The sequence below is a fragment of the Bos indicus x Bos taurus genome, chromosome 16 (assembly GCF_003369695.1).
Source record: "Bos indicus x Bos taurus breed Angus x Brahman F1 hybrid chromosome 16, Bos_hybrid_MaternalHap_v2.0, whole genome shotgun sequence".
Lineage (NCBI taxonomy): Eukaryota > Metazoa > Chordata > Mammalia > Artiodactyla > Bovidae > Bos > Bos indicus x Bos taurus.
This window is the reverse complement of record NC_040091.1, coordinates 55,457,358-55,470,350: the sequence shown is the minus strand read 5'-3', so window position 1 is coordinate 55,470,350 and position 12,993 is coordinate 55,457,358. Positions and strand designations below refer to the sequence as shown.

General features: G+C 38.0%; 1 protein-coding gene across 7 annotated transcripts in view; it reads right to left on the bottom strand.

Moving 5' to 3' along the window:
• RABGAP1L (RAB GTPase activating protein 1 like) overlaps positions 1–12,993 on the bottom strand; it is a 740,636-nt gene that overhangs the window by 28,901 nt on the left and 698,742 nt on the right. For 4 of the 7 annotated variants that reach the window (XM_027565383.1, XM_027565385.1, XM_027565386.1 and 1 more), the window contains one exon: positions 6,451–6,543. In XM_027565383.1, the coding sequence (XP_027421184.1) occupies positions 6,451–6,543 (93 nt within the window). Of the gene's footprint in view, positions 1–13; positions 6,267–6,450; positions 6,544–12,993 lie in introns of those variants that run through there. The other 3 variants (XM_027565384.1, XM_027565390.1, XM_027565388.1) reach the window with 2 other exon arrangements.

Sequence of the window (12,993 nt, the reverse complement as noted above, 5' to 3'; positions counted from 1 at the left end):
CAAAAAAACTTACCTCCTCAAAAGTCACAGACCAACTATCGTTTTCAATCATAGGTACAAAGACAATTGAAAAAAAAAAAAGAATATCCAATGAAATTGCACACCTACTAATACAATTAGGAAATGGTGATAACAAAAAACAGACACTTGGTAATGCTATTTTGCTCTGTTGTTTTTCCTTACAGTGTCATTTACTCTGTGCTCTCTCCAGGACAGCTAACGTTTGATGGAAGAAATGATACTTGAGGCAGCCAATGGCAGCGAAGAGTGATACACTAAACTCCTCCCTCTCCACACTGCTATTTGCAGTCCGAGTGACTGATGCAAATGCTGTCCGTGGAACTATTTGCAACTAGGGTGTGAGTTGTTTACACTGTGTTGTTAAGAACTGGGTGGAAGGAACTTCCTTCAATCATAAAGCCAGAAACCTTGCAAAATATTTCATCTTCAGGCATGACAAAGCCAGCAACCTTGCAAAATATTTCATCTTCAGGCAACAGAATTATATTGTTGGGCAGGGAAATGCAGAAGAAAAACGGAGGTCCCAGGTCTCCTTGGTGTCTGGGGATTGGAGTTTGGGTGAAGCAGTATAAGGAATGGTGAAAGTGATTTTTTCCCAAGATGAGAAACCAGAGAAATGTGAACCGGCAATCAGAAGAAAATAAACTCAGCCTTAAAGGAAAAAATGATGGAGAAGGAGGCGGCTTTATAAACGCTAGCTCAGTATTTTGGGTGTGCTATCTGCTGCTATAATGAATTGTTGGCACATGATTTTAAAGACATTCCAGGGTCCAGAGAAAATGTTTCCCTAAAAGACCCAGGGCAATTTTATTAGCAACAACACACTCAACTCTCACCTTTCTTCTTCTGGGTGCCTCTTTCAAAAACCTTGATAGTCATCAAATTCAAATTTCATCCAACAGTTTTTTGACATTCAAAGACAAATGCCTACAGACAATAATGTTTAAATGTCTACATTGTAGATGAGATTTGAGAAAGCAAATCTGGATATCTGAAATCATTTCATGCTCTTCCTTCACCCAACACAGCCAGTTTTATCTTTCTGGTGGAAATTTAAACAATTTTAAATGTCAAACTAAAGAGAAAATCTTGTCAGTAGTAACTAACTGGCAGTTGGCAAACCAGACTGAATTTCTTTTAGCATTTAAGAACCATCTTAGATTATACTCTAGCACAGGGTCAGCAAACTTTTAATGTAAATGCCCAAACAGTAAATATTTTAGGCTCTGTAGGCCATATGGTCTTTGTTGCGGCTACTCAACTCTGCCATTGTTGTGTAAAAACAGTGATAGATAATAAGCATGCGGCTGTGTTCCAATTAAACTTTATTCACAAAAACAGGCAGTGGGCCATATTTGGCCCACAGGCCATATGTTTTATAAATCTCTCTACTACTCTAGCGTATAAATCAAATTTTTAAAAAGCAAATGGGTTACAGATGATGTAGAAACAGGAGTGTGATGTAATTTTCCAGTCATCCTCCTTTAACAGGAAACAAGATGTACTAAAAATTGAAGAAAAATTTTGGAGCATTAATTCTAAAACCATTGATAAACATACTGAAAGATTCTTAATATGCATAACCTTTATGTCTCCCCTGAGTGTTAAGTATAACTCAATCAGCAGACAAGGTGATTGAGTTTCAATCATCAGAAAGCATCAGAAACCACCTGCTCCTTCTTAGTAAGTGGCTCCAGAAGCATCAAGAGAGCTCAGGCTTGCCTTCTCCACCATCCTACAGCAGTGAGTGCATGAGTTAGCCAAGAGCAAAGAGGGAAAGAGTGGCAGCATCCGAGGTTTAGAATTAGGTTGTCACAGATAGAAACCCTCCTCTTGACTATCACTGTTCATTAAAAGCATGTGATTTCATAACAAATATTTCCAAAAGCCAGTAACATCTCTGTGATGTGAAAAATAATAAAGTATGTTTATTTTCACTGGATGAAAAACATTTTTCAAAGATGGATTCACTTCTCTTGACTTCTATGAGTAAGGAAGGGTCCGATACGAAAACAAAACAAAACAAAATGGGGCGGGGGTGAGGATCTTTTTTTTCCAGATATGATTAGCATTATTTAAACTTTAGCATAATTTAAAAACAAAATACGATCACTGTTGTAAATTATTTCCTCAGATATGTAAGGATAGCAAATAATACAAGTACAAATTAAGTTTTATTTAGAAAACCTTGTTTGTACTATTTATAATTAAACAGCTTAATTTTAAATTACATGCAGGGACAACTGCTCTACAGAAATTAGTATGAGCAAGTAAAACCTTCTGTGAAATTACAGGAATCATTTTCTTTCTGTTTGAATTACATTTTAGTTTAAGAAACAAAAGTACTATGTCTAACCTCAAGAAAGAAGTTAAACATTCTAAATTTAATTATACTGAATATAGATAAGATCCTTCAATTAGAAACTACATATTTATAATACTGTCTCCCAAACCCAAGAGAGTTTTAAACATTCCTGATTCTTTCTAGGATTTGCCCAACTAGAAAAGGTAATAATATAACCTTCATTACACTTTGGGAAATTCACTGAATTTAATTAATTAGCTGTGCTTTTTGAAGACTTAACTCACATTTGTACAAGTAGTTCTTTCTTTAATTAAACAAGAAAAGCATATCATCTTCTAAAGACAGATGAAGGCTATAGTTCTCTAAAATTGCCATTAATGATTACATCATTAGAAAACTAACTTCCCCCAAATGAAAACAGTTCATCATCTTAAAATAAAAAATAATATTTTAACTTCTGAAATTGATAACCACCTATTAGGTGCTTGGCTACTAATTTTTTTAAATGACTAAAACAGCTGTACATATCCATGAATGTTTGTTTTCTGGGGATGTATACAAAGATGAAAGTATACATGATGTATTTCTACAGACAACTCTTTATCTTGTATTTCACTTAATCCAAAATTTATAAATATGCAAACCAAATCATCAGAGCAAATAAAAATCACTGCACAAATCTGGCCAGGTCAAAGTTACGACGGATAATAAAAGAGGCTTATAATAAATACTTTGCATTCTTCTTCCAATAAAGTTTCCTTTCTGTATCTTGGAATCTAGTCATGAAGATAAAACAGAAAAAGTACACCAGAGGCTGTAAGCAGTCATTATAGAGCTCACTGAGTTTCAAATACAAACTTATTTCAAGATCAGGTAGCACACGCACTGTGCATATATATGCATTACCTATTTATAGGTTTTATCTATGTGCATACATATATGTATATAAACATACACACACACATATAAAGATGAATCCATCATCCACTTTTGTTGGCTGGCCTTTCCCTTATAAATATGAGTACATATAGGATCTATAGTTATTGATTAACTCTAATTCTGACAGGAGGTCTCCCTCCTTTAAGTATGGTTTCTGCACAGGTACCTCTGGTATGACTGAGGCTTATGAAAAAACACGGCAGGCAGATGTTAATTCTCTTGGGACATTTAGCTTGGCGGGGTTTTTTTGTGTGTGGGGGGGGATATAATTCACATATCAAAAATTCACCTTTCTAAAATGTACAATTCAGTGGTTTTTCTACATTCTCAAAGTTGTACAACTGTCACCATTATCAAATTCCAGAACATTTGCATTGTGCTTAGGGTTCCAAAATTTAAATTTATACCGACGCCATTTCATCAAGTGTTAGGTACAGGTAAGTATCCTGACATAACCTCAAGAGGAGATATTTTCATATGTCATAAAAATAGACACAAAACACATGTTTAGATAGACACAGCAAGAATGTGAGTGCTGAGAGTTATCTCTACATTGTTGGATCTTAAATTAAATTAAATTAAATCCATGTCTGGTTTCCCTGAAACAGCTCTTTTAGTACCCCACCATGCCCAAGAGAAACAGTATTAAGCTGAAAAAAATCTCTTGGAATATCATAAGGTATGACATTTCTGGGTCTTTTTTTTAAATCGACACAACCTTCTTAATTCTCTTGAATTAAGCTAGGCGGCAAGCTAGGGGGCAAGCAAGGCATTTTAAACACTATAGATCGTAACTGCTGAGGAGGGACTGTTAGTGAACTGTGTAAGTTCTAACTCAATGCCTTCAAAGATCTTCCCCAAGTTATTCTTGAGAATTTTCATATCTAGGTTCCCAGTCCCTGGACATGAACAGTGAATTATAAAGTGCTTATGCCCAGGGCATAAATCTTACTCTTGACAGGATTAAATTTATACGATGCTAAAATGTATTTTCTAAGATACTTTCCTAAGTTAATGAATACAACTGTAATTAGCTTCTTAAACTAGATATTGACTATCTGAAAGAACAAATCTCCTGATGGGTGAAAACCATGTGCTCAATTGTCACCTTGGAAATGTAATTATAATGTGATAACTTTACCAAGTTTATCTCCAGTACAAATTTTTAGACATTATTAAAAGGGTATAGGAATATTAGCTGAATGATGCATTAGCAAGCTATTACAATAATACAAAAATAGCTATAGAGGATATCTTATATACATAAATAGAGCATTTAAGCCAAAAAGTAGTACCTGTGTTCAAAACAAACGCCAAAAAAAAAAGTTTAATTCTACTTTGATTCCTCAGTAAAAATTGTACACATCAATAGTATATGTATGATAGTCACTTTAAAAAATAATAATAATACACATTGTACTATTCACTTATACGTACCTGCTTTGACACAAAAAGGATATAAGAAACAATAACAAGTTCAGTTCCAGACTGAATTTGAACACAATTTTAGTCTTTCATTCCCCTGTCTTCTATTTAAAGCACGCTTCCCAGACTTCACTCAGAATGATGGCAGCAATAAGAAAATCAGAATGATGCAAGCAGCAGGAGAGTTTCATTTTGGATTCTTAAAAATATTTTTTAATTACTACTTCAAAGCTTTCTACAGCAGCATGCTACATAAGCTACATTAAAATTGGTTTTATTGAGGGGTAGAAATTAGCTTCCAACTATGAGTACTTTATATGGTAACAGTTCTGCATAGCAGTGGGATTCTACTGTCAGCCAGTTTTATAAACAAAGGGAGAAACATACAGATGTTAGACAATACTTGGGAGAATTAGGAGAAAGATAAGTGAGGGACTGGTGGGGCAAAAACAAATTAAGGGGATAGTATTCTAGCAATAATTGGGTAATTAGAGGCAGCAGGCCTAATAAGGCTAATAACAACCATTTCACTGAACAACTTTGTGCTGGGTACTTTGCATACAACGTACCTCATCTTCACAACAAGGAAACGTGTATACCACACATTTTACAGATGGGGAAGAGGTCCAGTAATCAGTCTAAGATGCTGAACAGTGGCATGGGGGTTAAAATCCCCAACTTGGACTCCAAATCCTGTCTCATTTTTCAGAAATTCAGGTTTTGAATTCAGATCTGACTACAGAATCCATACACGCCTTCCACCACTCCCTTATGTCAACTGCATGACTGCAGTGGCCTGTGTCCAGCTCTCTGACTACATAAAAGCAACTCTAGTTACAGAAGTGGAAGTCATCTCACAGTGAGTGGCTTAATTAATGATGTCATCACTGTACTTTTTGGGGCAAGTTGTTTCAGCATCGCTGGGACTCAGGTGTATGAATGCAGTATTCTCTTGTCCTAATGTACTGATGTGGAGAGGGAATCATTATATGTCTGTAGGAATCTGAAGAATCAAAACATGCTGAAGAGAGACACTAATATTTCAGTCAGAAAAAAGTAAGGGTGGGGTCAGTATTTCCCCAACACTGCTTTATGGAAACTGTTGCTAATTACCATTGAGGACATCTTTATAACCAGCCCAATTTTTTAAAAATACTGCAACTAGCTGGGATATTAAACTGAATCATTTTGATTTTGGAACTGCACTCTGTAAAATGTCACTGTTTTTTATAAACTTGTTCGTGGAAATAAATGTTGCGACAAACACCATGACTGTGCTCAATATACCTTTGTGGTTTTTATTCTTTACTTTTGAATGAGTTTGTGTCTTTAACATTGGCTCCAGACAGGGGTGAGTCTGAAACGTTATCGGGCCAGTCTTGGAACAGTTCGCCTTCTAACAGTCTTTGTGGATGTACCGTGCACAGCTAAAACCATACTTTGCCATTTTTCTTTTTTCTCATTTTTGAAAGTAGTTGATAGCCACTTTCTCTCTTTTCTTTTTCCCTTTCTTTCAGCTTCTTATGAAGACTCCCAGTATAAATGCAACAGGTGAAGTCACCTACAAATATACAAACTGAAAGAAAAGAAATATTATGTTTGGCTACTCAGGAGTCTCCTGAGATGAAAACATACCTGGACATTGAGCAAAGTCACAGTTAACATCAATCAAGAAGGAATAGAGGGAACGAATGTCCCCCAGTTGCGGCTCTAGGGGAAAGAGGATATTGGCTCAAACAGGTGCCCTGTGTCTCCCATACCTTGTATCTATCCATTGGGTCTTCCTGCTGCAGCTGACTCTCTCGCATTGTCTGATATTCTTTCTCATATTTCTTTAGCTTCTTGGTTGGTACCTGCAGGGTTGAGAGGAAAACCATGTTAGAAAAAAATCATTTAGGAAACCATTTTCTGATGTATTTCCCAACGAAGTCTCTGGCTTTCTAAAGAAGGACACCTGACTCAATGTAGGGTGGAAATCTAGACCCCCTGGTGGCTCACGATGTGTAAAGAATCTGCCTGTAATTCGGGAGACCTGGGTTCGACCCCTGGGTTGGAAAGATCCCTTGGAGAAGGGAATGGCTACCCACTTCAGTGTTCCTGCCTGGAGGATTCCATGGACAGAGGAGCCTGGCAGGCTACAGTCCAAAGAGTTGGACATGACTGAGTGACTAACACTTTCACTTTTAAAGTTTTTCTGTAAAGGTCCACATAGTGTATATTTTAGGCTATGTGGGCCATACGGTCTACGGTACAACTCCACTGTTGTTACTACACAAAAACTGCAGATAGGTGATATGCAAACAAATGAGTGTGGTCATGTTCTAACAAAACTTTATTTACCAAAAGAAGTTGTAGTTGGTCCTTGTCGGTTCCACAGCACTGCTGACATAGCATCCCTTTTTCTTGTTAATGTATTTAACAGTGCTATTACTTCTGTTAACTGCTTTTCTTAAAGTAAAATTCATTCTTCTGCCATGTTAAAGATCATAATTATTATTTTATAAAAAGACTGAGCAACAAAGAAAAATTTTTAATGGAACCTACATACTGGAGAGAAAGCAGATTCGAGAACTGGTAGGCAAACGATTTCTATTTCATAACGGTTGTCAAGAGAATTAAATGACATAAAGTATCTAAAGTAATGCCTGGTTCATGGGATTTTTAAAAACAGTGTTTCTAGAAAATATTATAAAAATTAATCCATTAGAATCTGTCATATATTTTATATAATAGACTAAGTCTACTTTTAGGTTATTCTTGATCAATCAAAACTTACAGAATTCCTTTAAACATCAAAATCTCCCCTTAATGTTTAGGTCCTAACATGAAGCTAAAGTTTTACAATGAAAACAAGTGTGTTACTTGGCTAAATTCTTGGGGACTGAGTGAAGGCAAAGACCATGTGTTGATGCTCCTCAGCCTCCATCACGACATCTACCCAAGTAATTGGCCCCTAGGAGGCCCTCAACAGATTGCTTTTTGTCAAGTTCAAAACCTGGCATTTAGAAAACATGTAAGTATGTGTGTGAGAGGGTGAAAGAGAGGATGGAAAGCAGCAGAAGGAAAATAAAATAAACTTATGGTATCCTGGGATAAGGATTGTTTCAATTCTCTCGTATTTGGCCAGAGAATTTGTTAAATAAAAAGCAAAGACACTAGGTTATTCTAATTACTTTGTTCTTCCCATCCAGGCACATTGTGAGTGCTGGAATTATCTGCTTTTCATCACAACTGGGAAGTTTCACAGAGTCCAAGCCCATCGGGTAGTGCAAATCATTCAACAATATGACGACAATATTCATTTGGCTGACAGGGACTGCCTACCCAGGAAGACAAGAAAGGGCGCTTTCAAGCATGTTCACTGAATTGCAAAACCATTACTGAATACTGGCATAAGAAACTCTGATCTTTACTACTCCATCTCCAGAGACCTTCAACAAAACACTGTGACCAACGTGAGTGCAAGGCAGAAAAATGCCACCTGCCAACAGTATGGCCTTAAGATCACTGAAAAACAATGAGGAAGATATAAATGATCATGTACTAACAAAACAGCAACAACATTATTTTTCTTGACTTTGAGAGGCACAATTTTATCCAGTTTTCTTTTCTCTGTACTTATCATAAACTCTGAAAACCAAAAACAGATTCTCAAGATGAAGTGGCAAATCACTGGAACTGCAGTTGCCTGAAGCTGGGGAGAAAAAGGAAGAAGTCCCAGCATTTTAAGCAGTGAGAGGGGTTTCCCCGGTATCCCTAGGAGGCGGGGTCAAGGGGAGAAGTGAAAGGATTTGTGAGGAGGAGGGAGCCTACTCCAGCAGCCACTTACCCACAAGATGAGAAGGAAGTATTATACAATATGTAAATATTTTTGTGTAGCTGAATACTGGTACCACTGGGTACCAGGTTGAACATCAGTCTTGCATGCGTGCTAAGTGGCTTCAGTCATGTCTGTCTTGTACCCTACGGACTGTAGCCCGCCAGGTCCCTCTGTTCATGGGGATTCTCCAGGCAAAAATACTGGAGTGGGTTGGTTGCTATGCCCTCCTCCAGGGGATCTTCCCAACCCAAGGATCCAACCCACGTCTCTTTCGTCTTCTGCACTAGCAGGTGGGTTCTTTACCACTAATGCCACCTGGGAAGCCCAGGAACATGTCTTAGGAGGGAGCATTTTCTACATGGTTCTGAAATGGATTCATTCACCAGTAAGTCAATTACATAGTATAACCTTGTCTCTAGAGAATTTCTTCTAAAACTGTATTTTTTCAATTGAAACTATTTATGACTGAGGGTTTTTTGTTAACATGTAAAAGAGTGTCCTTTTAAAAGTCAATCTTGTTACTTATGTTAAGAGGTTCATTTCAAAGTGAAATATTTTAAAAATGCATTAAACACCCCTCAGTAAGCTAATCCTTTCCCATCTGGCTGAGATTCTAGGATGTTTGGCTTCATCTTGTTCAGGAAAATAAAGCAGGTTCCCAGAACAATATGTTGCTAGGAAACCTTCCAGGCTTATTTATCTTGTGTTGTGGGGTGATATTGAGCATCCACCTGTGATTGGCACAAAGTAAAAGGGAAAAAAAGGTGGAGGAGGAAGGAGAGCTGATATGAAACTCCTGTCGTTTATGAGATAATCAAAGAAAATAGACAGTTGTGGTTTTAAAAACTGACAAAATTGATTTTATTTTAGGGAACGTAATATTAAAAAACCTCTTCAGTAAGTAGTTTTAATTAAAAAAAACAGAAAGTCATTAAGAATTATTAAAATTTAAACAACCTACTATCTCAAGAGTAGTATAGGTATCTTTTCCCTTAAGTTACATAAATTTAATGTAATTGTGCACTTGAACAATGAGATTTAAAGTATAGGGAAGCATGTGTGTAGGTTATATGCAAATACTATGTGATTTTGTGTAAGGGACTTGAGTATTCATGGAGTTTGGTATCTATGGGGGGTCCTGGGACTAATTCTCCATGGATACTGAGGAATGACTGTAATTACTAATTTGCTTTACTCTTTCTCAAGGTTAATCAAGCTGGCCTCAGTAGGAGATACAGAAGGCGAAGAATGAATAAGAATACAGTAGTTCCCTCTCATCCGCACCGGTTGTCAGACTGCAGACAGGACCAAACTCTACATACACTCTATATTTTCCTATACATAGGAACAGTAACAATAATAATTATAGAACAATCATCACATGCTGTAATAAAAGGGTTACTTGGACACAAGCACTGTGAGACCAGACTGCTGATTTGATAACCGAGGTGGCTATTAAGTGACTCCTGGTGGGAACACAGTGTGGCTACGCTGGGCAAGGGGATGATCCACATCCTGGGAGGACTGCAGCAGGACAATGGATCCTAATCAGAACAGCTCAGAATTTAAAACTCACGAATTTTTCACTTGTTCATTTCTGGAATTTTCCATTTAGTATTTTAGGATTGCCTGAGAAGGCGATGGCACCCCACTCCAGTACTCTTGCCTAGGAAAAAACCCCATGGACGGAGGAACCTGGTGGGCTGCAGTCCATGGGGTTGCCAAGAGTCGGACACGACTGAGCAACTTGACTTTCACTTTTCACTTTCATGCATTGGAGAAGGAAATGGAAACCCACTCCAGTGTTCTTGCCTGGAGAATCCCAGGGACAGGGGAGCCTGGTGGGCTGCCGTCTATGGCGTTGCAGAGAGTCGGACACGACTGAAGCGACTTAGCAGCAGCAGCAGGATTGCAGCTGACTAGGGTAACTGAAATCTTGGAGCAACTACTGTATGTTCAACATTCTCCACTTTCCATGCTCTCTCTCCTTTTCATTTAAAGCACTGATTTCCTGTTTTTATATAACTCTGATAGAAAACATACATATGTATATACAAGTTTTTTTTGTATATCAATTAACTTTAGGTGAATTTGTCTTAATAATCTTTACTTCAGTAATCATGCCCATCTAGGTTATCACCTCACTTCATATTTTTATTACATTATTTTGAATACCTCTGTCCCTGGGATTTCCCAGGCAAGAATACTGGAATGGGCTGCCATTTTTTTCTCCAGGGGATCTTCCTGACCCAAGGATAGAACATGCATTTCTTGCATTGCAGGCAGATTCTTTACCACTGGGCCACCCAGGAAGGCCTTTGATCAGTAGTAATCAGCATTAAGAAAAACATGAAATGCCTTCATGCCAGAGAATTTCCTTATAGTTTTAGAGATATAATTTAGAAAACTCTATATTAGAAAACTATATTTAAGCCTCCCAACAATTAAGATAAACTAAAAAAAAATTATTTTACAAATAAAATCCAAGTAATACTTGGAGAGTATTTGCCCAAGAGAGGTAACTTGCCCAACATCACATAGCTGGTAAATGGAGTCAGAAATGGGATCCTGGCAGTCTGCCTGCAAACTCTGTCCTCTTTGACCACTTAGATCTACTGCCTGGGACCAGATGACTGAGGCAAAGCTTCTTGAGAAGTTGACAGTCTAGACATAGTGCTAATTATGTGTCTAATTACATATAGTTCCCTAAGTCCAACAGCAGATGTTCATAAGGGTACAAGGGTGATCAGGAAGAAATTTGCTGGGGTAGGGGGAGAGCACCTCAATAAGGATTTTTCATTATGACTGGTTTATGTAAACTTCCTTGCCCAATCAAACATTCCTGTACTTCCCTTTGCTAATTTTAACAAGGGGCCACTCACTTGTAAGAGGCATTTATTTTTGGCTTGATGAATCTGCTTCTTTATTTCAAAAATAAATACAAAACTATTTACTAATCTATACAAATGCTGGCAAAGTAAATCACTATGTTTTAAAAAGGCTGATAAGATCTAGTCAATATTTTCCTGACTGTCAGAGGTCTGAGTGCCTAAAAAATTAACAGGCCAAAGGTATTAACTATTATGTACTACTGCTCTTACTTCAGATAATTTCTTAAACTAAACATCAATGATTCTAATTTAATATATTAATCACTGGATAGAGAAAAACATAAAAAAAGTAGTATAGCACCACATTTCTTGGTTATGGGGGGCTGGTGCTCAGACTGAGAGTTTTTAATTGAGTCACTTCCATCAAGATCTGTGAACAGAAAGTGGATCAGTGGCAACCAAAACCCTAATAGTAAGTTTGCAGAAACCTAAAGGACTTAGAATGAAATAACTGGGAAGAAATCAAGAGAGGACATCTGAGAAGAGGGAGCATGTCCTTTAGGCTTCACTTCACCCTCCTCATGGTGTTCAGCAAAAGAAGCTACCCTGACTCTTTTTGAGTTTTTAGTACTAGGAGGAGGGAAACAGTTAATTTCCTCACCTTCCCCCCCCCACCAGGGTACTTGGAGAAGACTCTTGAGAGTCCCTTGGACTGCAAGGAGATCAACCAGTCCATTCTAAAGGAGATCAGTCCTGAGTATTCTTTGGAAGGAATGATGCTAAAGCTGAAACTCCAGTACTTTGGCCACCTCATGCGAAGAGTTGACTCACTGGAAAAGATTCTGATGCTGGGAAAGACTGAAGGCAGGAGAAGGGGACGACAGAGGATGAGATGGTTGGATGGCACCATTGACTCAACGGACACGAGTTTGAGCAAGCTCCGGGAGATGGTGAGGGACAGGGAAGCTTGGCGTGCTGCAGTCCACCAGGTCGCAAAGAGTCGGACACAATCGAGTGACTGAACAACAACTGGGGGAAACCTTCAGAGAACTTAAGAGCCTATAAATGATTATTCACTGCATTCATTTTTATTGAGGTATAACTGACACATGACATGCTATCAGTTTCAAGATGTACAATTTGATATCTGTACACGCTGCAAAATGATCACCAAATTCAGTCTAGTTAACATCCGTCTCTACTGTTACTCTCACTTCATCTTGTGATGAGAACTTTTAAGATGTACTCTCTCAGTAGCTTTCAAATATGCTATACAGTATTAACCATGGACACCATGCTGTACGTTACATCCCTGGGACTTATTTATTTACAGCTGGAAGTTTGTACCTTTTGACCCCCTTGCACCCATTCCACCCACCCCCACCACCACCCCAGCCCCGAGCCTCTGTTAACATTAGCTGTACTCCAATACTTAAGGAAATACAGTGATTTAAGGGGTGAGGCCAAGAAACGTATTCATCTCCTGGAGTAATTCTAACGTAACTCCCAATGTTTATAGACATCAAATTACTCGACACACTTTTCCTGAATTCACACATGGTCGACAATGCTGCACTTTCATTTCGTCAGGCGTGCTCAGCTTCCCCAATTACTCAAGCCTAATGGTGCACACTCCTGTGACAGGCTCCTGT